At 42.5% G+C, this 26,545-nt stretch overlaps 1 protein-coding gene across 1 annotated transcript in view; it reads right to left on the reverse strand.

Moving 5' to 3' along the window:
- Positions 1 to 442: 442 nt before the first annotated feature.
- The window catches only part of RASGRF2 (Ras protein specific guanine nucleotide releasing factor 2), a 272,235-nt gene continuing 246,132 nt past the window's right edge, over positions 443 to 26,545 (reverse strand). Inside the window, exons 20-27 of the mRNA XM_032277037.1 lie at positions 25,007 to 25,067; positions 24,564 to 24,667; positions 22,226 to 22,310; positions 18,397 to 18,594; positions 14,841 to 14,920; positions 13,124 to 13,241; positions 10,833 to 10,901; positions 443 to 4,955 (exon numbers count right to left, since the gene is read on the reverse strand). Of these exons, the coding sequence (XP_032132928.1) occupies positions 4,863 to 4,955; positions 10,833 to 10,901; positions 13,124 to 13,241; positions 14,841 to 14,920; positions 18,397 to 18,594; positions 22,226 to 22,310; positions 24,564 to 24,667; positions 25,007 to 25,067 (808 nt within the window). The 3' untranslated portion in view covers positions 443 to 4,862. The remainder of the gene's footprint in view (positions 4,956 to 10,832; positions 10,902 to 13,123; positions 13,242 to 14,840; positions 14,921 to 18,396; positions 18,595 to 22,225; positions 22,311 to 24,563; positions 24,668 to 25,006; positions 25,068 to 26,545) is intronic.

The raw sequence follows: 26,545 nt of genomic DNA on the forward strand, positions 1-26,545 counted from the left end.
GCCGGCCCTGGCTGGTTTACAGACTGCACACTAAACGTCTTTGTGTCCCATGTTTCATCTCTTGACGTATACAGCCCAATTTTACTACATTTTAATGTTAAGTCTCCATCGCAAAATGAACATGGGTTGTATGTAACATATACGTTTACTGACTATGCATGCATTAGGACCTCTCATAAATATTCATAAGATTATCCTATGATCTACCTAATGTATATGTACGGCCCATCTCGTTGGGCATAAATCTCAGCCTCTCCCTTTTGTCTCTAAAGTGCTTGCTTTTGGCTTTGGCCAGAGGCTCCAGCCTGCAGACTGTAACCCTTATATAAGAAATAAAGTTCTATTTTTTCAAAATGTATACATTTCATGGTTTCAAGTTGACAAAGACAATGTAGAAAATGGGGAGGGGGGGAGAGTTAAGTGAAACAGCCAATGAGATTTCTGAATATTCAAGAAAGGTGAAGTTTAATTTGCATATAGGCACAACCTACACCTCCCCTGGCAAGTGTTAGGCCACAGCACAAACCCCTCTGTCCAATCCCAAAGGCCCACAGATTTGCAAAGTAACTGGACACGAATGATATGCTTCTCAAACTAATACACATATTTGTCCATGGCACACACACTCAAATGATAAAGAAATACATTGAAATCCTCTACAAAAGAGAGCTGAGGATAGTAATCAGATTACCTCACATGTGGACAGCACTTTACAGTTTACAGTCTAATCCATTTGGTCCTCACAATAGCCCCGTGAGGTAAGCAGCACAGGGATTACTATTCATTCACACCATTTTGCAGATGAGGAAACTGAGGCTCAGAGATGTGTAAACACCAGCCTAAGGTTTTCCAGGGGGAGACTGGGCCTAAGACTCAGGGCTGGGATGCCTAGGCCAGCTCTCTTTCATAACTGGCTTTCTAATGAAAAATATGTTGTGTAAAAAACAACATCATTAAGTATAATAGAACTATTCTTTTCCTTGAGCAGAGCAGACGAAGTACAATCAGTTCTAATGTTAGTGTCATGCTGCATGGCAGCTGAGATGAATAATTTTCTCAATCATTCATGTGTTTATACCTACAACAAAATGACTGTTTCCCATTTTGGTTCTGCCTCGTCTTAATTTTAAGTCACCACTGGCTGCTGAGAAATGACACACTGATTAGATTTCATTGACTCAAGTCCTCTTCCCAGGAATTACATAGTGGTGTCTATAATTGAGTCACTTTTTAAACTTACAATCTGATTTCTTACTGAAATGAAAATGACTTTTATTCATTGATTCCCTCTGGCTGTGGACATTAGCCTGGCTATGTCCTTCAGCCATAAATAGTATGTTCTTTTATGCCATTTCAATAGTAGTGAAAATAATACATTTTGCAGTTGGAGTTTTTAAAGTGAAGACTTTTTTTTAAGGGGATAATACCAAACTTTGAAAAAAAAAAAGCTAAGTAAAATGTCTGGCTTTTAAATAAAAATTAATTTTATTGGGAATAATGTCTGTATTGCATTATTCTTTTTAGTTAAGAATTTAAAAGCTGCCTAATCGCTGCTGGGCCAAGGTCTCGTCTGATACAATAATATGAGAGAAAGGGCACTGATCCATCATTATTCGATCCACGTGGGACCATAATGGATTTTTCTCTTCCAAGTGATTCAGTTTCTCTGAGTTTCATTTGTTTATAAGCAGTACTTTAAGACGTACTGAAATTTAACAAACAGTAATGGGACTTTGTGTGAGAGCCACTTGAAAATATTGCAACGGCCGTTTAAAATTCCCTTTTTAAATTCCTTCAGAAAAACACTAAGGAAAAGTGACAACGTTTCACTTTATGCCTGAATCTGTCAAATAATGTATTAGATTAGATAAGAGATTTGTCCCTGTAGCAAAACTACATGTCTTAGTTAATAACCAAAGGCATCCCCTAAAAGCCCCAAGATAATTCCGTTGACAGTACAAAATGTGGGCAGTCTTTCGAAAGCATCAAATTGGATTCTACTTCGAATTTTCTAGGTTAATTTTAGGGTATACATGTTCGCCACTTGGCTGTTAGAGGCTGAGCTCCCATCTCCTCTTCGAAATGGGTCTCCATAATGGAATAGAGGCAGACGCAGCTGGGAATACATGCTTTGTGTGTAGGCAGAAGGGGATGGCTACTTTAACGATCAGGAAAAAACACTGCAAATTGCTCTTGGGGATTTTTAATTTGACCAAATTGAACGTATTTAAAAATGTGCATTCCTATCCCAGCTGGCCCAAGAACAGTGCAGGTCATCAAAAGTCACCCCCTCAGAGGTGGAACGAGCTCTCTTGCTCTCTTGCAGCTCCAGGAAGGCGGCAGACTCCAGGAAGTGGTGTAATTCTCAAACGAAAATGCAAAGGGCTGGCGAGTGGCGTGCCCCTGCAGTCCCAGCTACTTGAGAGGCCGAGGCAGGAAGATTGCTTGAGTCTAGGAGCTCGAGGCCAGCCTGAGCAACATAGTGAGACCCTGTTTTTCAAAGAAACAAAAACTCCCTAAAAGGCAGCATAGCAATTGACAGTGCCTAATATGACCACCGTGACACAGTTCCAACATCCTGCAGGACACAGGTGCAAAAGCTTTGTCACTAGCTGAAGAAAAGCTGTGGTCCCAAAGGGAAGGAGCATTTGGAAACTCCTATCTTATTTTGCTTTAACAAGAATGGCTGCAGTGTCTCTGGAACATTTGGGTCAAAGAAATGAGTCCAAACTTTCAGGGAAAGCACACGCAGAACCATCCCTTTCCCTCTGAAGGACTCTGGCAACTCCAAGGCAGAGTAGAACGCATCGACCTTTCCACGTGTTGTTTGGCCTGAAACTAACATGTGTGTGGGCTTCTCACAGATTTGTCCTGGTTTTAGTTCACCTTTCAGGACTTCGCATTTGAGCCAAGAAAGCTAACCTTTACTTTTCTTCTGCAAGACCTTGAGGTGTTTGGTGCAACTGATACATATTATGTCAAACCCTCAGTTTCTGAGCACTGAGAAATAAATCACAAGTTACGCGTTGTTAGGATCCAAACAGCCCATGCTTCTCATCATGCATCAAGATGTGTCAACCTCTTATTTGAAACTAAAGAGAACAAACAAGCAACTTTAAAAAAAGAAAAAAGAAAAAGAAAGCATCCATAAGGAACCCTCCTTGGGTTGAGTGCTACACTGTTGGCTAATATGAACTATTAAAAATATTTTTGGAATGGTCTTCAAATATTATAAATATTTTCTTTTACTTAGTTGACATTTTACTATATAGTTATGTACAGAGATGGCGCTTACCATGCAGAAGATGTACATTCTCTACCTCTGTGGTATATTACCCATGCTAGCTCTTCCACTGGGTCTTAGGAGCCAGCAGGTGGAATTTATTAGTCAGCTGTTAGCTCTAGCAACATAATTAAAGTGCAAGGAAAGAGGGAAAACAGCCAGACAGATCGATTTTTCATTGTCAGCATCAATAAGTTTCATGCCACTAAGAGAAAATGTCAGGTGCAATAGGTTCAGGGAAATAGAACTATATTTTTTCTCTTCCTTCTTTTAAAGCAGCAGTCTCCCTGAGAAGAGAAGAGGGAGGTAAACAATGAGATAGCCCTATTTCTTCAACAACTGACAATCTTGGGAAAAGTAAGGTCAATTCCCCAGCCTCAGGTAGCAGGACTAACGCCTGCATTTGGTTTTGTAATATAAGAGCTGTTCGGTGGTTGGGCCCATTTCCCATGCACTTACAATATTATCACTCAGAGATCCCTCAACATCATTTTTTAAAGAAAGATATCTACCAGCAGCAGATGGAAGTGTGGGTTTTGAAAGGAAAATTTCACAAACTGTTTTAAAAAAAAATACAGCCAATGTTCATAGTAAGCCTAAAAAAGGTCTGCATAAATGAGAATAGATTCCTGCAGTACTAAGAGCGGGGAAAGAAAACAAGCAAAGCAAGGCGCAGAGATGATTTTTAGGTATAGATTTTCACTCAGCACTGAAACCCATGATTGCCCACAGCACTTGGTGGCCTTCTGCCTGTTCCACAGTTTTCCTGTTGAGACGGGTGTGTATGTTTTTGCCAACTGCAGTGCCTCTCCAAGGGGGTTGGCTTCTTACGACCAACAGTCTCAAGGAAAAGCTCCCCACCCACCTCAGCCAGCCACTGTCTGGAATCCTCTGGGGTACAGCCTACTGCATTTCCTTAAGGAAATGTTACATACACATCCATTTGTCTTTCATCCTGTCTTTCCTATCCCGTTGCCTAAAGACTGGAAAGGCAGTTTCAGAAGGTACCATTCCTCACATATAAATATTTATAATGCACTGAAAACCATGCGCATGCTGTAGACTGAAATTGCTTATGTGTTGGTCCCTCTCTGCAGAGGAAGTGTCAGCTTTTCTGTGAAGCTTATACCAAAAGGAAGTGTAATGGAACCAGTCAAATCCCAGAAGATTGGTAGGTGTGTCCAAGCCAGTAAAGCGCCAGAGAAACATCACAGGTCCTTTTCATGGATCCTTGTCCCTGAGTTCTAACAGAACACGGACAGAGTTTAAAAATCTATCGATTTACCTGCTTTGTTAAAATGGCAACTAGCATCTCCCATCTGACATTCCCTTAAGTAAAACGCGCCATCAGCTTTCTACACAGCCACCTTTCACCTTTCCACCCAAGTCTGAAGCCTCTGTCTGGGACCCAAACAGCTGGGTTTCTCTCTAACGGAGACAGAATTCCAGTCTGGTTCCATCTTCTTTGGTGGAGAAAGGAGACTGGCTTTGTGCTGTACCGTGTGAGGCATGGCATACATAATTCTGTCTGTCCTGCTTTCCATGAAAATCCCGTGGACTCAGGGGCAAGGCCAGATCTTCAAGCAGGGAGTCGAGGTTCAATTTTTAGTGACAGCTCATATAGCGTATCTTCATCTATGATAAGGTCTTTGTCAAGCAAGTACTGTGTAACCTGAAAAAAAGGGGAAGTCCCAGCTTTTACCTCTTTTAGAACACTAGTGGGTACATTTTCTGAATGGAATCTAACAGAATTCAACATTGTCTCTTAAACACCTAAAAATCTTGTGTAACCAAAAAATCATAAATATGTTTTCACTGTAAAAAAAAAAAAAGCAATCAAATATTTCTAGTCCTCTCTCACCCCCCAATCCCAGGTACCTCCCTCAAGAAGAGACACTGTTACCAGCTGGTTTCATTCTCCCGGTTGTTTCTCTATGTCTTTATAGACATGACATGTACTTAAAGAAACCATTTTTCCCTCTAAAATTGGCATCATGCTGTATATTTCATTCTGCTTTCATCTCCTAATGATAGGTCAGAGAGGGCTCCCTATGGCCGTACATAGAGCTCTAGCTGCTATACAGTATTAATAGTGCAATATTTTGGAGCCTATTTAATAATCTCATATTGATGGATGTTGAGTTGCTGTCAATACTTCACTGTTACACAAAGTTTCAGTGAATTCCTTGTTAGCGTGCTTCCTGGTGTGCATTTGTAAATACTCTGCTAGGGTAGACACCAGAAGTGAAAGGAAAGGAATTGACAGGAGAAATGAAAATGCTGGGGCATGGGGCATTTCCATGAAAATATTTCTTTAGTTTTATTGAAATATAACACACTAAAGTGAAATGAATACTTGGATCAGTTTTGACAAATGTATACACCATGTAACTTACATACATTTCATGATAAAGAACAATTTCAGCATCCTGAAAAGTTCCCTCATGCACCTACCTACTCAGTATGCTCCCAGAATCAAGCACTGCCTTGGTTTCTGTCACCGCATATTAGTTTTGTCTACTTTGGAACCTCCTATCAATGGAATCATATAGTGTGTACTCCTTTGTGTGTGGCTTCTTTCACTCAGCACAGTGCTTTGAGATTCAGCCTTGCTGTGGCCTATACCAGTAGTTTGCTCTCTTCTCATGGCTGAGTAGTATTTCATTGCAGAGATATACCATAATTTGTTTATCCATTCATCTGTTGATGGACACTTGAGCTCTTCCCAGATAGGGGCTATTATTTAGAAATGTTATGAACATTTTATACATGGCTTTTAATGAGCATGCTTTCATTTTCCCTTTGGATTAATACTTAAGAGAGAAATTGCTAGGTCCTAAGACAGATGCTCATTTAACATTTAAGAAACTTCCAAATGGCACAGTTTTGTAAAATGGTTTTTGGCTATTTTATTCTCACCAACAATGGTAAGAGTTCCAGTAATTCAATATACCAATTTTTAATTTTAAATGATGACAGAAAATGACCTGCAAAGCTTCCGAACCTACAGTACATGACAGTACCTGTTTTCCCGTATCCTAAGCAATATTTGATATTATCAATCTCTTAAGTTTTTGTCAATCCAATAAGTGAAAAGCCTATCCCGCTGTAATTTGCATTTTCTCTTTTTACTAGTGAAGTTGAGCATTTAAAAAATATTTATTGGCCATTTTGTTTCTTCTATGACTTAATCATTCACAGATTTACCAGTGGAATTGTTTATGCTTTTCTTAAAGATTATAGAAATACTTTTATTCTGTTTCTTCATTTTATATGTTGCAAATGTTGTCTCCTTGTCTACTGCTTATATTCTGACTTTTAAAATAATTGTCCTCTATCATATAGAAGTCCTTAATTTTCATTAATTTTACAAAGCTTGGTTTTTACGCTTTTGCATTCTGTACTTAAGAAGGTCTTTCAAATCCAAAGTCATGAATATTTTGTCCTTTATTTTATTCAAATAATATTTTTATTTTTAAACTTAGGTAATGAACTCATCTGGAATTTATTTTTGTGAATGCTAAGACGGAGAGCCAAAATTCCTGTTCTATTTATTGAATGGTCAGTTTCTTTCTGGCACTTTCTTTAAGTGTCTTCTTTATCTCGTATTAGATTTTCATGTAGACGAAACACACATGGCCTTTCTTCTGCCTCACTGGATCTGCACTGCTGTGCAAGGAGGGTCCTGCCTTATTTACTCTCACTTTAGAAGGAGGCCATAGCTGGTAGGGAACACTCTCCTTTACTCTTCTTATTTACCAAACAGTTCTTGTCTGTTTTTTGCCTATCTATGCTTCCATAAGAGCTGCAGGATAAGCCTGCCAAGTTCCATGAAATCCCAGTTGGGATTTTGACCAGGATTTCAATGAATTTATACATTAATTTGAGTTTAATGGACCTCTTTACAATAGCAAGTGTTTTGATCCATGAATATGATACAACTCTCTCCTTATGTACTTCAGTACATAAAAGTCTCACATATTTCCTGTTCCACTGAATCCTAGGCATTACAGATTTTGTGGCTATTTTGATTGAGATTATTGATATTGTATTTGAATTGGTTATTGCCAATGTATTGAAAATTGTTGGGTTTTGCACGTCAAGTTGTTATACTCCTTTAATAATTTACCAGTTTTTCTCCTGGATTTCCTCTTGAATTTCTCTTGGATTTTCTAGATCAAATCATCTGTGAATTATAGTATTTATCTTTACTTTTCCAATTTTTATGCCCTTTGCTTCTTTTTTTTGCTTCATTGCCAAGGTGAATTTTTTCCTGCTTGAAAATGAATAGTAGCAGTGATGGTCATAACCTTGTCTTTTTCCTGACTTGTATTAACTAATTCAAGAAACATTTATTATCTGCTATAGTCCAGGCACTGGGCAAGATGCTGGGGCTATGATAATAAACACAGTAAGTCTGGCTCTGACCCTCAGGGATATCATGCATGTGTACATAATCACACAAATAAATGTTAAATGGCGACTCAAGCAGTAAGTGCTAGAAAGGAGAGGGACATGGTGCAATACAACCTTGAAAGAGTGGAGCAGGGTTTGGGAAAGCTAGGGAAGTCTTTCTGAGAAAGTGATACTTAAGCTGTGTACAAGTAAACTATGAAATGAGGAATAAATGGCACTCCAGACAGAAGGAAGAACATAGGTAAAGGCTCTGTGGCAAACAGAAATAGGGCAAAACCTAGAATTTACAGATAAGCGAATGTGGGGAGAGGGCTGGTATGATTCACATGGTAACCGAATAGAGTTGGGGGCATCTGTATATTTAGATTAATACAAATACTGATGGTTACATAAAGACATTTATAAATATGTATGTATGCATATGCATATATGTGTATATATACATATATATGGGTAAACCTATATATACGTGTGTATATATGTTTATATATATACATATATATAGTTTATATATGTGTATATATATATATATATACACGCACACACACACATATATATAGGTTATACACACACACACACACATATATATAGGTTATATATACACACACACACACACACACACACACATATATATATGTGCATATATATATATACAGGATGGTATACACACATGGATTCCTGTGCTCTGTCAGCTGAGGGGGCCTAAAAGAAATGATACCTCTATAACACAAGCATACCTAGAGCCTATGTCTTGGTTGCTGAAACCATTCTCCAAAAAAAAAGGAACTAGAGCTTTTGGCAGAAATATCTGATTCTAGGAATGGAGCAAAATATAAAAGATGAGTCTAGAGCATCTATTTTCCCCCGCCCAGAGTCAGGGTGTTGCTCTGTTGCCCTGGCCGGAGTGCACAGGCTGGAGTGCTGTGGTGGGATTTCGGCTCACTGCAACATTTGCCTCCCGGTGTCAAGCGATTCTCCTGCCTCAGTCTCCCGATTAGCTGGGATTACAGATACCCGTGACCATGCCTGGCTAATTTTTGTAGTTTTAGTAGAGACAGGGTTTCACTATGTTGGCCAAGCTGGTCTTGAACTCCTGACCTCAGGTAATCCACCTGCTTTGGCCTTCCAAAATGTTGGGATTACAGGTGTGAGCCACCACACTCAGCCACACTTGGTTAATTTTTAATTTTTTTGTAGAGACAAGGTCTGACTATGTTGCCCAGGCTGGGCTCAAACTCCTGGGCTCAAGCCATCCTCTTGCCTTGGCTTCCCCAAGTGCTAGGATTATAGGCGTAAGCCACCGTGCCTGGCTTGGAGCATCTTATATTATCAGAAAGTAAGAAAGTCCTTAAAAAAGAAAAAGAGAAAACCCCACATGGATTGGGGTATGACAAAGAAGTCAACTGAAAGAGCACCCAATGGCCAAGCTTGGAACAATTTCAGCAATAGAATAAAATATTAGTGGATGACGACCCTAAGTATCAAATCCATTAGTCCACATGGATATAAATAAAAGATTGAATAAATTAATATAGAGAGAAGAAACAAATCTCTTGAGCAGAAGAATCCCAAGGAATTTATGTAGATATTTCACTCTCAAGAAGAGGCAGGCATAATTCTCCACTCCTTAGGTGTGGGCTGTACATAGTGACTTCCTTCCCAAGAATACATGATGGGAAAAAAGGAAAAAAAGTAACTTTACAGTGGAGACACCCAGCAACCATTACCTTAGCCAGGCGATTCAAGCTAACATCAACAGTCATAAATTATGTTGATAATATAATCGCTGATAGGATGTGATGAAAATGGCACTTCACCTCTGTGGTCTTCCTTCCAATAACCCATAGTCCCAGTCTAACCATGAGTAAACATCCAACACATTTCAACAGCGGGCAATCCTGCAAAATACCTGACCCTATTCCTCAAGACAGTCAAGGCCACCCAAAATAAGGAAAGTCTAAGAAACCACCACAACCAAGGGAGCCTAAAGAACCTTGACAATTAGATGATATGTGGTGTCCTGGATGGGATCCTGGAGCAGAAAGAGGATATTAGGTAAAAAATAAGGAAATCTGAATAAACTATGGTCTTCAGTTAATAATAAAGTATCAGGCTGGGCGTCGTGGCTCACACCTGTAATCCCAGCTCTTTGGGAGGCTGGGGCAGGTGGATCACAAGGTCAAGAGATTGAGACCATCCTGGCCAACATGGTGAAACCCCTCTCCACTAAAAATACAAAAAATTAGCTGGACGTGGTGGCACATGCCTGTAGTCCCAGCAACTTGGGAGGGTGAGGCAGGAGGATCGCTTGAACCAGGGGGTTGGAGGTTGCAGTGAGCCGAGATCGCACCACTACACTCCAGCCTAGCGACAGAGCGAGATTCTGTCTTAAAAAAAAGTATCAGTATTGGCTCAGTAAGTCTAACAAACACATCATACTAATGTAAGATAATAATAGGGACATTGGCGCTGAAGTTTATGGGAATTTTCTCTACACACTACCTTCTCAATTTTTCTGTGAATTTTCTATGAATTGGACTATCCTAAAAAAGAAAAGTCTATTCAAAAATGGGGGTAAAAGACCATTTGTGACTGGGATGGAGACGGTAGGGGGTGTATGATGTGAACTGAATCTTAAGAAACAAGTAGGGGCCATATAATATGAGACTTCATGGTCATGTCAAAGATTCTTTTTTTTTTATCCTAAGAACAACGGGAAGCCAAGAAAACGTTTTATGTAAGGGAGAAAATAATCCACTTTGCATTTCACAGGGCTCTATCTAGCTGTAATTTGTAGAATGAATTTTGCATTCTAGAGTGAATGCAAGTAGACCAGGCAACAGATATTGGCAGCTTGAACCAAGGGTGGTGGCGGTGAAGACAAATGGAAGAGGGACAGATTCACAAGAAACACAGGATGTAAAATAAATAGAACCTGATGATAAGCTGATGTTCTTTTTTTAAAAAATTTTTATCTATTTATTTTTAATCAGACTTGCCAAAATTTTCTATTTTACTGGTCTTTTCCATGAGCTAGCTTTTGGTATTTTGAATCACCGTTTACTGTTGTTTTCTAATTCACTAATTCCCCCTTTTTTTCTTTATTAATTCCTTCACAGCCACATAATATTACCTTTGGTTGATGATCTATTCTGTAGGAAGTCTGCTGGAACTGGCGTATCTCTCTGATGATGTGTGATATCTAACAGAGAAGAAAACAAAACAAAATGACAAAAACACAAGCAAAGAATGGTATTTCCTGTATTGCAGCACATTCTTCTGAGGCCTCTTCCCAAAGGGGTCAGTCCCTTCCTCCAGTGAGGGAGGTGGAGCCTGCCTGACCATTCCTTATGCTTGGTGCTTTCTTGCCTCTCAAGGAGGCACCTGAAATGCCAAAAGCAAAAAGATACTGAATTCAAAATCGGGGAACAGCTGGCACTATGTGGCCTCAGGTTTGGGAGAGGCAAGGTCTGGGTGCTGTCATTCCTTGCTTCTAGCTTAGTGCTCAGAATCTGGCTGTCCAGACTGGGTGCGGTGTGGCTCATGCCTGTAAACCCAGCACTTTGGGAGGCTGAGGTGGGTGAATCAGGAGTTCGAGACCAGCCTGGCCCCAGCACGGTGAAACCCTGTCTCTACTATTAACACAAAAATTAGCCAAGTGTGGTGTCATGCACCTGTAATCCTAGCTACTCAGGAGGCTGAGGTATGAGAATTACTTGAACCTGGTAGGTGGAGGTTGCAGTGAGCCAAGATCATGCCACTGGCCACTGCACTCCAGCCTCGGCAACAGAACTGTGTCTCAAAAAAAAAAAAAAAAAAAAGAACCTGGCTGTCCATCAAGAAGCCTTCAGCAAGTGTCTATCACTGGCCAGTCTTAGGGAGTCATCCTTGGATTCCCCATCCCCTTGGGGATGCTGAAATGGCTCTGCCAAAAATCTCCTCAGTCAATACTTAGGAATATACCTAACCAAGGAGTCAAAAGAACTTTACAAGGCAATTTACCAAACACTGCTGAAATAAATCATAGACAACACAAACAAATGGAAACACATCCCATTCTCATGGATGGATAGAATCAATATTGTGAAAATGGCCATATTGCCAAAAGCAATCCACAAATTCAACACAATCCCCATCAAAATACCACCATCATTCTTCACAGAATTAGAAAAAACAATTCTAAAATTCATATGGAGCCAAAAAAGAGCCCACATAGCCAAAGCAAGACTAAGCAAAAAGAACAAATCTGGAGGCATCACATTACCTGATTCCAAGCTATGCTGTAAGGCCACTGTCACCAAAACAGCAAGGTACTGGTACAAAAATAGGCACACAGACCAATGGAACAGAAGATAGAACACAGAAATAAACCTAAATACTTACAGCCAATGGATCTTCAACAAAGCAAACAAAAACATAAAGTGAGGAGAGTACCCTTTTCAAGCAATGGTGCTGGGACAACTGGCTAGCCACATATAGAACAAGAGAATCTCTCACCTTACACAAAAATCAACTGAAGATAGATTAAGGACTTAGACCTAAGATCTGAAACCATAAAAATTCTAGAAGATAACATTGGAAAAACCCTTCTAGACATTGGTTCAAGTAAGGATTTCATGACCAAAAATCTCCTCAATCAGCCCATATTGGGTATTACCAGTATCCACCACCTCTTCCATCTTGAGATTAAAAAGCAGACATTGGGCCAGGCCTGTCATCCCAGCACTTTGGGAGGCCAAGGTGGGCAAATCACTTGAGGTCAGGAGTTCGAGAACAGCCTGGCCAACATGGTGAAAGCCCCTCTCTACTAAAGATATAAAAATTAGCTGAACATAGTGCTGTGTACCTGTAATCCCAGCTACTCTGGAGGCTGAGGCAGGAGAATCGCTCAAACCCAGGAGGTAGAGGTTGCAGCGGGCTGAGATTGCACCACTGCACTCCAGCCTGGATGACAGAGCGAGACTCTTTCTCAAAAGAAAAAAAAAGAAAGAAAGAAAAGAAAAGAGAAGAAAAAAAGGGCCGGGCGCGGTGGCTCACGCCTGTAATCCCAGCACTGTGGGAGGCCGAGGCGGGTGGATCACGAGGTCAAGAGATCGAGACCATCCTGGTCAACATGGTGAAACCCCGTCTCTACTAAAAATACAAAAAATTAGCTGGGCATGGTGGCGCGTGCCTGTAATCCCAGCTACTCAGGAGGCTGAGGCAGGAGAATTGCCTGAACCCAGGAGGCGGAGGTTGCGGTGAGCCGAGATCGCGCCATTGCACTCCAGCCTGGGTAACAAGAGCGAAACTCCGTCTCAAAAAAAAAAAAAAAAAAAAAAAGAGAGAAGAAAAAAAAAGCAGACATTGACTTTTTTTAACTTAGCCTCTTCTCTATAAACCTCTAAAGCCATTGAAACAGGCTAATTATGAAATTATACTTACCATTCTCATTTTGGAGAAATTGACAAGGCCTTCCTCAGTAAAGTTTGGTGTTCCTTCTTCAATAAATGCCAGGTCTGTCAAGTACATCCCAAGATAAGGAACTGCAGGAGGGTTGCAACTACAAGACCAAGAGGCACTGTTCTCAGACTCATTAGAATAAATGTCTATTTCCCTCCCCAAATTAAACTGGAAGCAACTGTGCTGCTTTGATCCTGAAGAACAAACTCTTGTTATTTCAGTTTCAGAAGCATATTCATGATAGGCAGAATTTTAAACACACTTCACAATAGAATATAATACAAAATGACAGCCCATGCTTTACTACATGTTTGAAAAAAAATGGCATGTTCAAACAACAGGATATCTTAGAGACAAATGCAAAGCAGTTACTAGCAGTAATTGTTTGCAGTACTTGTAAATTGCCCACACCTCTTTGAGGGGTAGAAGCTTGGAGGAAAACATCTATGGTCTTATGTCTTTAAATCAAACATTCAGCCTTGATGAACTAGATGGGAAAATCCATGCAATTAGAGCTTTGCACTGGTAAAAACTTGTTTTCTGTTTTCATTGGTACTTAAATATTTTAGAAAGTGTAGACTCAACATCACAACTCAGGCTAAGGTGAGACACTCACTGTTCTGTTTAGTTTTTAGAGAGAGATGGGTATACTTGGTCTTCTCAGAGACCTGAGGCTAAGCACATGGGCTTTTGATGCAGGAGGAGCTGGGTTCGAATCCCAACTTGACCAATTACTAAGTGATACTGGGAACACTCTCTGAACTGCAATTTGCTTTTCTGTAAAATGGAAATAGAAAAGCTTATCTCAGGCTGGGCGCAGTGGCTCACGTGTCTAATCCCAGCACTCTGAGGCTGAGGTGGGCAGATCACCCGAGGTCAAGAGTTGGAGACCAGCCTGGCCAACATGGTGAAACCCCATCTCTACTGAAAACAGCAATTATCCAGGCACAGTGGTGCATGCCTATAGTCCCAGCTACTCAGAAGGCTGAGGCAGGAGAATCAATTGAACACGGGAGGTGGAGGTTGCAGTGAGCCAAGATAGTGCCATTGCTCTCCAGCCGGGGTTGTGAGGCTTACACAAGACACATCACGCACTTAGTATGAAACCTGTCATTTAGTAAATATTTTGGTAATTAGTTCTTATACTATTATTGCTGTTGCTGCTATCATTATTATTATTAGTCTTGTCTTGCTTTCACTTATACCATCACAGGACTCATGTTTTTCCAGAGTAAGTACATGTAGCAGATCATGAGAAAACCAGTTGCAGGAAAATCAATCTCTCTCTCTCCCTGTGTGTGTGTGTGTGTGTGTGTGTGTGTGTGTGTGTGTGTGTGTGTATAGAAAGGGAATGATCTAGAAACCAAAAACCCAAAATAATAATCAACAGGTGCTAGAATATTTAAATAAAACTCACAGGAAATCATTGTGCTTACAGTAAAAGATAGTTTGCTTTATTATGGTGGTATTACCTTCTTAATTCTTAATCTGTATACCATGAGTCTATCCATAAGACAATTACTGTATGCACAGTATTCCAAATAATGAGGAAAAATCAGAAAAATACCTAGATGATGTAAGTTGTTTACCATTTATTTTTCTTTTCAAAGCAAAGTAGGTAGTTGGTCACTGTTTGTATACTATATACATTACATATATTTCTGAATTATGAATAAATTAATAATTAAGACAGACATACTTTTTAAGGGTTTCTCTAAGATTTTTAAATCTTCCTTCAGAGGAAACCGTCTTTTGAAGTTTGTCCATTAGAGCTTTTGTCTAAAAAGAAAAGAAAAAACTTAAGAGTCATGAAAATACTGTGGTTTAAAAAGACAGTGAATTGCCAAAAGATGTTCAGTTCTCTTATTTGGTGGCAGGTGTTGATACCTTCGCCAGAATAAAGGTCATTGTGTGGTATGATTCTTATGAGGTAGAGACAGGGCATTATGTTTACATTTAATGTTAAGAATATATGGAGAAGAGGAAGTACCTATATCTATACATTTAGCTAAAAAGAGAGGGAAAATGGGTAGAAAGAAAAATTGCAATAGACAGAAAACTTAGGCACTTAAAGAACTGACAAGTAGGCCAGGTACAGTGGCTCATGCCTATAATCCTAGCATTTGGGAGGCCGAGGTGGGCGGATCACCTGAGGCCAGGAGTTTGAAACCAGCCTGGCTAACATGCTGAAATCCCATCTCTACTGAAAGTACAAAAATTAGCCGGGCATAATGGCGCACGCCTGTAATCCCAGCTACTCAGGAGGCTGAGGCAGGAGAATTGTTTAAACCTGGGAGGTTGCAGTGAGCTGAGATTGTGCCACTGCTTTCCAGCCTGGGTGACAGATCTAAAAAAAAAAAAAAAAAAAAAAATTGACAAGCACATGTTGAATATAGAATTTTTTTTTTTTTTTTTTTTTGAGATGCAGTCTCATTCTGTTGCCCAGGCTGGAGTGTAACGGTGCAATCTCGGCTCACTGCAACCTCTGCCTCCAGGAGTCAAGCAATTCTCCTGCCTCAGCCTCCTGAGTAACTGAGATTATAGGCACCCATCACCATGTCCAGCTAATTTTTGTACTTTTAGTAGGGATGGGGTTTCACTATGCTGGCCAGGCTGGTCTCAAACTCCTGACCTCAAGTGATCCACCCACCTCGGCCTCCCAAAGTGCTAGGAGTACAGACATGAGCCACCATGACAGGGTGAATACAGAATCTTAAAGGAGAAGTCTCATGTCAGACAGTTTTGCGATGAACCCTTTTAAGTGTTAATCTCCATTTGGTTGCTTTGGTATTGACTGAGCAATGTCCTCTACTATAGATCCTTTCTTTTGTGATCTTCTTCATCAATTTGTTAGAAAAGTATAACTGATAATTACTAAGAAATAGCATTGTTGTTGACATCGGTCTGGAGTTTCCTCTATGAATATAGGAGAGTGGTAGGGTGGCCCTTGGGTATAACCCCTTCCTGGGGGTCCCCCATGCACATCCAGGCAGCTTGGCTGTGCATGGAGGATCCAGGTCCTACCTGGAGAAGAACTTCGAATGCCCAGGTTGAGGGTCCTCAAACTTCTTTGTCCCACTTGGAGAGGAGCAGCACAGCCTCCTGAGAGGCAAAGGGCTGTCTTCCTAATTCTGGTGTCTGAGGGCTCTGAGACCACCTGCTTGGTCAAGGGCTAACCTTGCTCAAAAAAGTTGCAAAGGTACAACCTGTCCTATAGCCACAGACCAATCTGTGGGCTCCAGAGTGCAGATTATCAGGCCCGCTGAACAACTCCCCGGCTGATCTCAGATGCAGAAAAGGGACAGCTGCACAGCAGATGTTATCACCAAACGTGTCAGCATATCTGCACACAGGCTCTACCTACCATGACTGGAGTAAGGCGCTTAGCTCTGGAGACAGCCTCTCTAGAGGACAGTCCATTAGCCCATGCTAAGGGCACTGTGAGTGACCTATAACGTGACTGAAATGTTAATATCTTATTTAGAACTTCCACAGACGGTATATTCACATTTTGAAACAATCATTTCAATGTTAGTCTCATCATCTCTATTTCATGATCAGTTCAGTTATCCCTAAACCCACATCCTATCCAGAACAAGAATACCACTTAAGTTCACTACAAAGCGGGCCTGGAAACTTTCCTAGGAAAGATTTAGGAATCCCTTGGTGATAGCTGGTGAAATCTGAATAAGACTGGTAGATTGTAGCAATGTTCATTTCCTAGTTGTGATGCTGTCTGCAGTAATGCAAGATGCTGCTGCTGGGGAAACTGGCTGTAAAGTGCAGGGAATCTCTGCGCATTTCCTACAACTGCATGTGAAGCTATAATTATCTCAAAACAAAAGTTTTTTTTTTCTTTTAAACCAGTATTTGTAAAAACTGTGGCGTTATTTACCAGGTCCACTGTTGACAGAAAAGAGGACTCCTGAGTTCAAGGGGCTGAATTTGGGATTCTCAGAGCACTGCATTTTTACTAAGAAATATGTGGGGGAAGGCAAGGTGACAGATATGACTTAGGCTTGGTTTCCTGCTACATGGAGAAATTAACTTGTTCTCCTACACTAAAGGGAAAGGCTTGGAGGGCAAAAGGAAGACAGAAAAGAGTAAGAAAATAATGCGTGTCTCTGAGAGGGGCTTGAATCCTTCGAGGGGGGTGATAAAACAGTTTTTAGGCCATGTCAGCAGAACATAGATCTTCTGATCTGGGACCCTGGAGGTGGCACTCTGTAGATTCCCCTCACCAACTCTGTGTCCACAGCAAGGCAGGGAAGGGTCAGGCACAGAGGGCCTGATGTAGACTCTCCTACCCTCTGGCACCAATGGGACATGGAGGAGCCTCAAAACTTCCTCCGAGGCCCTTTGAGAGGGCCAAGGTAGTCATCTAATGATGAAGAGTTCACATGTCCATTAGGGACCGCCACAAGGCAGAATGGTTGTCACAGAGGTAAGACACATCCCAGACCTAGCCAATGATGGCTGAAGGGGTGGCGAGGTCAGCCACGCTCCCAGGGTGCAATCACTATGCCTTGTTCCTGGGAGGGATGGGCAGGCCAGGTGACACCAGGTACAGGCAATTCACAGCAGCCTGCACCGAATGAATAATCAGCAAAGGATGACCACAGGAGGCCAGAGGAGCTGACAGGCACCCAGAAGCCCAGAGATGCCCTGGGCACCCAACACCCAGGGAGAAGGCCAGGAGAAAGGGCAGGAGAAGAATCACGATTCAGTTTGAATCTTGAAATTATCTGAGTGAAAATGACAGACACAGGCAAGCTGAGACTAATGAAAGAAAACAAAAATTACATTTCTACACATCTAAGTCATTATGCTAAAACTTTACATCTACTACATGAATGAGAAAGAAAAAGGTGAACATTGAGGCCTTTTGTCCCTGGCTTTTGGCCCCAAGGAGTTTGCACCCTCACTTTGGGAGAGAAAGAATGAACCCAGTTGGATATAAGCATGCTTACTCAGAGTCAATGTACCCTCTGAAATAGTTCAGGAAACAACTCTTGACTGACAACCACATTGTTTGTGGCTGTCCCCCAAAATGCTTTAATGACTGTTTTAGAAATGCACATGAATGAAATCAATTAAGTGGTAAGAGCACTGTAATTACCCATGTTGGCACCTTTCTTTGGCAACTGAGCGGCTCATTTCAGTTAATGATTTCCTAATTAGTAATATTTAATTGGCTCCCATCTCCCAGCCTCTCATCCTCTTAGCAGCAGGATGTGTCACACGCTGAGGCTCACCTGCTTAGAGACCTTGGCCCAGGTTTTCTTCAGCCTGTAGATGGCACTTCTGTTTAAGGCCGAGGTGATCTCCAGCACGCCGTTGTAGTTGTGCAGGCATCGGCAGATGTCGGCCACTGCCACCCATTTCTCAATGGCGTTGGCACGGGAGCTGACATCAGCATAGTGCATGATCTGGGAGGCCACCAGGTTACTCATCTGAGACAATCAAAGAGCCCAAAAAGGCAATCTAAGAGCCAAACCAGTGCACTCAGGCAAAACATGTAAATTACCTGCAGACATGTCAGGAAGGCAGGGTGTTGAGTAGGGGAAGATCATAGTCTACATTTAGATACCAACTTTCTAAAGAGACTAAAGTCTGTAATAACAGCAAACTAATGAGCATCTGTTCGTCCTCTGAGTGAAGACAGGTATTATCTGGATTCCTGCTTGTTGGGGGAAGAGGTGGTTTTGTTCATCAGCAATTTTGATGGTGTCATTTCTAATAATTACTAAGGAAATGGGACAGAAAAACCCAATGCCTGCGGAAAGGCAAAGTCGGCAGATCATGGCTGTCACTCCCTGGGGCCTTTCCCCATACTCCTTGGCCCTCAATGTGTGTGATTACTCACTCTGGAAAGCCATAGTTATCACAGAGAAAGAGAAAAAAAAACAACACTTGGCCCCAGTTAGATCAAATTCTGAACTGATTAACTCTCAAACCAGAAACACTTGGCTGCAGGGAAAAGGAGAACGCTTCCTTCATCTAATCTTACTCTTTACCAGCAGTTAAAAGGACCTACAGTTTTGAGGCTAAGTACTGTAATTTTATTACTTAAAGCCAGTTTAAGAAGCTCAGCTCTTGCAAAAGGGAAAGGAAAAAAAGTGAAATAGGATTACTGTGTTAACAAAGGGAATATGGGGCATGTAATCTTATATCCATACACTACATCTGATGGATTCGCCCATTCTTTGATGATTCTGAAGCTACTTAAGGTCTCACAGTGCCTCAACACTGCCACTGTGGACATTCACTAAAGCACCTGCTGCGGTGCTATTCGCCAAGTGCCTGTGCATCCTTAGCGTGGGGAGGGGAATCATCTGGAATCCAGTTTGTTCCAGTAAGAAGTGCTTTTGTGAATCAGTAATTTTGATGAAGAAGTTCTTGCCAATAACTATTGAGGAAATGCGATAGAACAGGATTCTTTTCGGTGCTGGGAACAGAAAGACAAATCCGTGTCCCTGACCTTAAGGTAATCTGAGCCTAGGCAGGTGGGAAGGGGAGGGGCACAGATACATAAACAGGTAAGTGCCATGCAGTGAAACACAAAATTAAGTCTATTCATGGTGGGATCTGAGAATATACAGGCAGCATGGGGCATCTGGTCTAGTACAGAGGAGGCTTCTAGGAAGAGGTGATACCTGCATTGAGTCTTTTTTTTTTTTTTTTTTTTTGAGACAGGATCTTGCTGTGTCACCCAGGTGGAGTATAGTGGCATGATCACAGCTCACTGCAGCCTCAACCTCCAGGACTCAAGTGATCTTCCCACCTCAGCCTCCCAAGTAGCTGGGACCACAGGTATGCATTACCATGCCTGGCTAATTTTTTGTATTTGTAGAGACAGGGTCTCACTGTGTTGCCCAGGCTGGTCTTGAACTACTGGGCTAAAGCAATCCTCCCCCCTCGGCCTCTCAAAGTGCTGGGATTACAGGTGTGAGCTACAGTATCCAGACTTGCATTGAGTCTTAAAGGATCCGAGTATAAGAGCAAGGGGACAGAGGCGGGAGGGATGATGTAATGGAGGATGTGGCAGCCATCTGAGGGGCACAAGGACTGGGAGACACAAGGGTGACAGATGGACAGGGCTCTTGCATGCCAGGTTGAGCAGCTGGGACCATATCCTGAAGGTAAGGGGAAGCCACTCACAGATTTTTGTCAAAGGGAGGGAGATAATTAGATTGACTTTTCAGATAAGTCATTCCTGTGCCACTGCATGAAGGACGGTTTAAGGTACATGGCTGTGTTTTGGTCAAGGATAGGCCAAGGTGGACATCCAGGCTGGAGTGACTCTGAATTTAGAGCACAGGTGTGTAACTCCAGTTGTTATCACAACCATGTAACCGTAACATGGAAGGCCGTCACTTGGCTCTAAGCCACTATTGTCTTTAAAAGGTATAATTGCCCTGCTGACACCGTACAGGAGCTCATGCCCAGAGAGAGAAAGAGTTAAGCTGCTGGCCCTGAAGGCAAGGGAGAGCCGGCCATGCAGCTGTGCATGGTGGCCATGGCTCAAGCAGCAGAGACAGAGCGGACAGCATTAGGAGAGCTGTTGATGAGAGAGCTGCTGCTGAATAAAACCATCTTTCACCTACCTATGCACCTCCCCCAAACCCACGTGTTCTGTGTTCTTTCAGGTATCCACCCACTCCCCTCAGACCTCAGCATGGGCTGGAACCTGACCCTGGACCTAACGGATGGATCGGAGGGCAGTGAGGTTGCAGGGGAGAGATGAGTTAGGAGCTCCTGGAGAGAAAGGATAAAAGGCCACATCAAAGTGGTGGCAGTGGGGAAGGCAGGGTGGGGAAGGGCCTGAGATGCATGTAGATCTAGGGTTTGAAAATCTGTTGGGCAGTGGTGAGGGCGAGGTTCGTAAGGAATAAGGAAGAAGATGACTTCTAGAGCCTGTGCTTGGGTAAGTGAGTGTGTAGTGAGGCCACTACCCAAGACTGAGAACACAGAGGACAATGAAGAAGCAGGCTGGGCAAGTCTGAGGTGCAAATGACAGGTTCCATCTGTAATTGTCTACAATGCAACGCATCGGTCATCCCAGCGGAGGAGATATGTGGGCCTGGAGCCTGGGATCGAACCTATCTTTGGAGTGTCCATTATATCCGGTGTGTTGATTTACCACAGGTAACAGGTTTGTTTCCCACCGCAGGGAATCTGTTTCTCAGGGAGGGACTAGATGGGTCATGCTCCTTGTCCTTTAGGCAGCAGTGGCACTGAAGCTCATTGTGTGATAGCATTTGCTCAGCATCCACGTGCTCTGGGGAAAGCCTGCACAAAACACTGTCTTGGGAATCTAAACTGTCGTTTTTGCATTTTGTTTCTAGATGACTTATTAATTTACCTATGGGGTTCCTGGTAGTGTGTTGTTGTTGTTTTAAAGAAAGCATCATTATTTATTTACTATAGTTTAGTGAAACTGGAAAGGGGGGCTTCCCTTTGCCTGGATAGGCCAAAAGACACTCACACACCTATTGCTTGTTCTACCACGGGACTAAGACTATGAGAACAGCACGAATTAAGAGCTGGGAGGTAGAAAAGCATCTCCCAATCTTACTGTTGGGGAAAAGCAGAGCTGGAAGATGGACCGACAGCTGGCCACCATGGCACAGAACCACAGCAACAATGTGATTATGCTCCAAGAGACCCCTTAACCCGGGAATGTAAGTCAGGCCGAACATTCAGTAATGATAAGGACTTGCACCAACCCAGCCTGACCGTCACCAACACCACCAGGGGCCAGTGACACAGGTGCTGCTCATTCTGTTAGTCAATTTATGACCACGAAGTAGTGATGATCCTGACAAAAACAGGAACAGCAACCTGTACATTACTGAGCACTTACCAGACTTGGGCACCATCAAAGGTGAACCTCTCACATGTCAGGAGGTTAATTGGACATGATTACATTACTGTGAGCTGTTAGAAGAGATTTAAGCTCAATATCCCAACAATTCTGTTTAAAAAGTGGGTGGCGGAGTTGCTTTATTTTAGGGGCATCTTAAGACTCCAATATCCATCTTCCTGTGACCCACCCAAGGCTCTACTTTGATGGTCACTCACGTCATTAAAGTGTTGGCTGGTTTTCATGATGTAAGGCGTTCTTTCGTTTTTGTCCAGCTTCATCCACCCCTGCCCAAGAAACTCCCTGAAAGTTCAAAACAACACACAAAACCAAATTAAGTTTTTTAAAAAAATGGTGGCTATGATCCTGGGTAATTGTCAGGAATATGAGAAACATTCCATGTGACACTGTCTAGAATGTTTCCTGACACCTGCTGCTGCCAACCTCACAAGTGAATTTGACCTCGACTCTAGCTGTTTATTTCTCAATGCCAAAAAGGAAGATTTTTCAGTTTCCAGCTTTCTTATAAATGTTTGGAACTGCATCTTTATTAGGATCCTATAAAGGCTTCTCTGGAGTTGGAAAACAAGAACCAACACAAGGGAAATAAAGAGGTTAAGCGCTACTTAGAAATCAAGAATATTTTCCCAGGATGAGCTTTTAAAAATATTAAGCTTTAGCAGAGGGTCCAAAAATTTCATCACTACCAAAAATATTAGTCAGAAGCAGAATTTTCTCCCTCTGTTCTGCCCTGCCTGCCACTCTCCTGGAGGATGCAGGGATTGTGCTTTGTTCTCAGGAGAGCACACATTTTAAGGGCTGAAAAGCGCTCCTTGTTAGGCTTGTGCCGCACGTTCACCTGACCAGGCAGTTCAGCAAGGCAGGAGCTCCACCCGGTTAGATGGGCTGTCTTCAGGGCAGCATCCCTGATCATTCACTTCATTCCTGAGCAGGGCACCAGACACAGCAAGAAACAAGGGACAAGCAAGATGGAGCATACAGGAATTATTTTGTATAGGCATTAAAATAACTCAAAATTACTCTGACACCTTCTAAGGTGAGACGATGACTGAGTCCCTGGGCAGGGTTCTTTGTGCCTTGCTGTTGCTGGTCCCGCTCCCATCCTGCAGAGTGCTGGACACAGAGGCGTGCCAGTTCCATTGGATGGAAACGATTGGTAGATATTCACACAGGAACTGGGGGGACAGGGACAAGAGGTGGGGGGGTGCCCAGAAAGAGACCACACCAAGGGCAACTACAAAAGTCTGGCTTTGCTCTTTTTCCTCTTCCATGGAGGCCATGGCTCCCCATCCTCACTGCCCTACAGGCTGGGTGAGGAGGTAAGGGGGGCAGTGGATGGAAGTGGGTGAGAAGAGACTGTGGCTTCTAACTCAAGTGTTCAAATAGCCAATGGTCCACATTTCTTTTTCTTTCTTTTTTTCTTTTTCTTTTCATGGCTATCTCCATGAGTGCTGGAAGACAGGGAGGGAAAGAAAATAAAACTCACAAAAGAAGAGTCTGCAGGGGCATTCTCTGGCCCCATTCCTGGTGCCTCTCTGACACAGCTGCAGCTCTGACCCCCAACCCATCCACCCTGCCCACGTCCAAACCTCCATCATCATGGACGTCCTCTACTCTGTATGCAACATGGCTCATTCATGTCCCTGCCCAACTCACCCTTGACCTCCAGCTTAGTTATTAGCTCATAGACAACATGTGCTAACAGTTGCCATTTGTCCAAACAAAAGCCTTGTTTGTGCTGCTACCAAATATGACACTCAGAGGTACTTAAAGAGCCCCCCCCGACTCTACACACAAGGAAATCAAAAGGCTTTGTGACGAGCCAATGGTCACAGCTTAGCAATACTTGTTAATGAAGGGAAGCAGGTGAAAAATTGTAGCAGAATTTAGAGCCTTCTCTCTAGATCAGTGATTCCCAAAGCACAGGCTTAGACCACCCAGAATTATCTGGGGTTCTCCTTGAAAACAGTTTCCTTGCCTCAACCAAATCTATTAGAATCAGAAATTCTGGGTGGGGGACTGACCAGGAATGTACATTTTTAACAAGCTTCCCAAATGATTTTAGGTACATTGAAGCTTGAGAACCACTACTATGTACTGAGGCTTCTGTAATTCAAGGATAGGACAGTACAAAGAAATTCACAGTCTGTACCACAGAAATTCACATTCTGTACCACAGAAATTCACAGTCTGTACACAGTCTGTACACATTCTGTATCATATTCTGTGGTACAGAATGTGAATTTCTTTGTACTGTCCTATCCTTGCATTACAGGAACCCAAGTGCCTACAGAGTAGCCATCTTGAGAGTCCCCCAAATCAATATTTCAAACATAAACTGAAATCAGAAGACATTCAAGTGGTACCAAATTATCTTAAGATTTACATCTGTGTGTGTGCGTGTGCGCGTGTGCGTGCACCCACACGCACACACACACACACACGCACACACACCCACACTCTGCCTTAGGAATAATGTCAATTTCTAAGCCAGAGAGTGCAGCCAAGCCCTGCTGCTATGGGGGTGGCACTCACTCGTAGGGAATGCTTCTGAAAATGATGTGGTCCAGGAGGGTGATCTGTTCAGCCAGCTCCATGGCCGACAAGGACTGAAAGCATTCGGCCTTCATGCAGTCAGTCTGCAAGAGATGAGGGAGGGAGATGAAACACCAGGAATGAGGGGCCTGCCATCTCACTGCAGGTCAACGAGGCAGACAGCTGCCTGTGTGGAAGCACGAAGTTCACCATTAAATTCTAACTGTAAAAAAATGGCAGAAAGCTAAAAAATATCAAAGCCAACATGAGTATCTTAGACCAACTGCTAGACCCCACACCAAATGTGGTTCATCTCACAGAGCTTCAGAGAGAGGACAGAGGGTCTAATACTACAACATTCCTGATTGGTTACAAGCATATTGCTCGCCTTGGAGAGGTAGTTTGCACACAGTTGTGCTAGACAAAAATGTGGTCAGACTTACCATTTGAATTATATCCTCTAATTTTAGGTGGATGTCATCTTGATCATCTTGTGAAAGGGCCCTGAAAAAGACATCAAATTATCCTCCATGAAAAAAAAAATAGACAACCTAAGAGGGAAACTACAAAATGCAGTTTGGTTTTCCTTGGACGGGAGGTCTGAAGATTTGGGTCTAAATGCCATGCAGCACAACAGGCTGCTGAGCTGGAGATGAGCAATCCCCAAATAGAAAACATGCTCAAGGTATAACAGAATCATCAGGACAGCTGACTTAGAACCAAGAGCCAACCCGTTACATACGTGGCTGTAAATGAAACAACCGCCATCAAGGTGAACCTGAGGGTGAGCACGCTGGGTGTGCTCTGAGTTACTGTCTATAATGTAAAATGGAGCAGCCTCTAATGCTATCAGCCAGTTGTACCCCTAGGCCCGAGTGCCCACCTCCCCAAACCTCTCTCCCCTACTGCAGGCCTTCCCTGCTGTCACAGAGTCAGGAGATGCAGGGCCACCCCCGTCTCAAGCTCATGTTGACCAGAAACACAGGCGCTTAGCTTCTGCCCCCTTGCACTGCAGATGGACTTCCCTCAGACACTTGTGGCCCTGAGTCTCAGACATGTTGCTCAGCTCTCAATAAATATCTTTTTTTAAAAAAATGACGAACGAATGAATAAATGACTAAACGCAAGTTAATACCTTAGATACTGGTTTTAGAGTAGAAGGTTTTTGTATCCAACGGAAGTTCAGAGTCCAGGAAAATTAGAGTGCAGTGGGCTCCAATTACATAATTTGCCATTGAAGACAAGCATTTTACGTTTTCCAAAAGGAAGGCACAAGCACATATTAAAAGTATTAAAATATCTGAACAGTCCCAAACCAAGTAGTCTGTCTGCTGCAGGAAGCTTGTTTTAAAAGAACTAATGATGATGTGATGTTCTGTTGTGTTCTGAGTTGATTAAAACAGCAACCAAACCCTCAAAACTACAGTATCAACAGAGATGGCTTACTGTACTTCTATACCAGGCACGTGCTAAGCATTGGATACGCACTATCTCCTGTATCCTAACAAATCCCTTCCAAGGGACTGTTATACAAGATAGTGCATAATGGAGGCATTGTGATCTCCATTGCACAGAGGAGGAAACAAAAGCTCAAAGACATTGACTAAGTTGCCCAGGGTTCTGGGCCAGTTGTGCCCTTCCTTACTCTGCGCTTCTCTTAAGCAGGCTCAGGGGAGGCACCTCTTCAAGGGTCCCACACACAGCACACAGTCAAGAAACACAACTTCCTTCCCTCTGCTGTCTGAAGGGGAAGCCGGAGCCTTCTAGATTATACTAGTAGCCCTCTTATCAGCACTTAGCCATATTATTTGTGAACAGAAAGAAATAGTCGTCTTGCCGGGGGCGGTGGCTCACACCTATATTCCCAGCACTTTGGGAGGCCAAGGTGAGCAGATCACGTGAGGTCAGGAGTTCGAGCCTGGCCAACATGGCGAAACTCTATCTCTACTAAAAATACAAAAAAAAAAAAAAAAAAAAAAAAA

The sequence above is a fragment of the Sapajus apella genome, unplaced genomic scaffold (genome assembly GCF_009761245.1).
Source record: "Sapajus apella isolate SASKATOON/1434 unplaced genomic scaffold, GSC_monkey_1.0 scaffold1, whole genome shotgun sequence".
Taxonomy (NCBI): domain Eukaryota; kingdom Metazoa; phylum Chordata; class Mammalia; order Primates; family Cebidae; genus Sapajus; species Sapajus apella.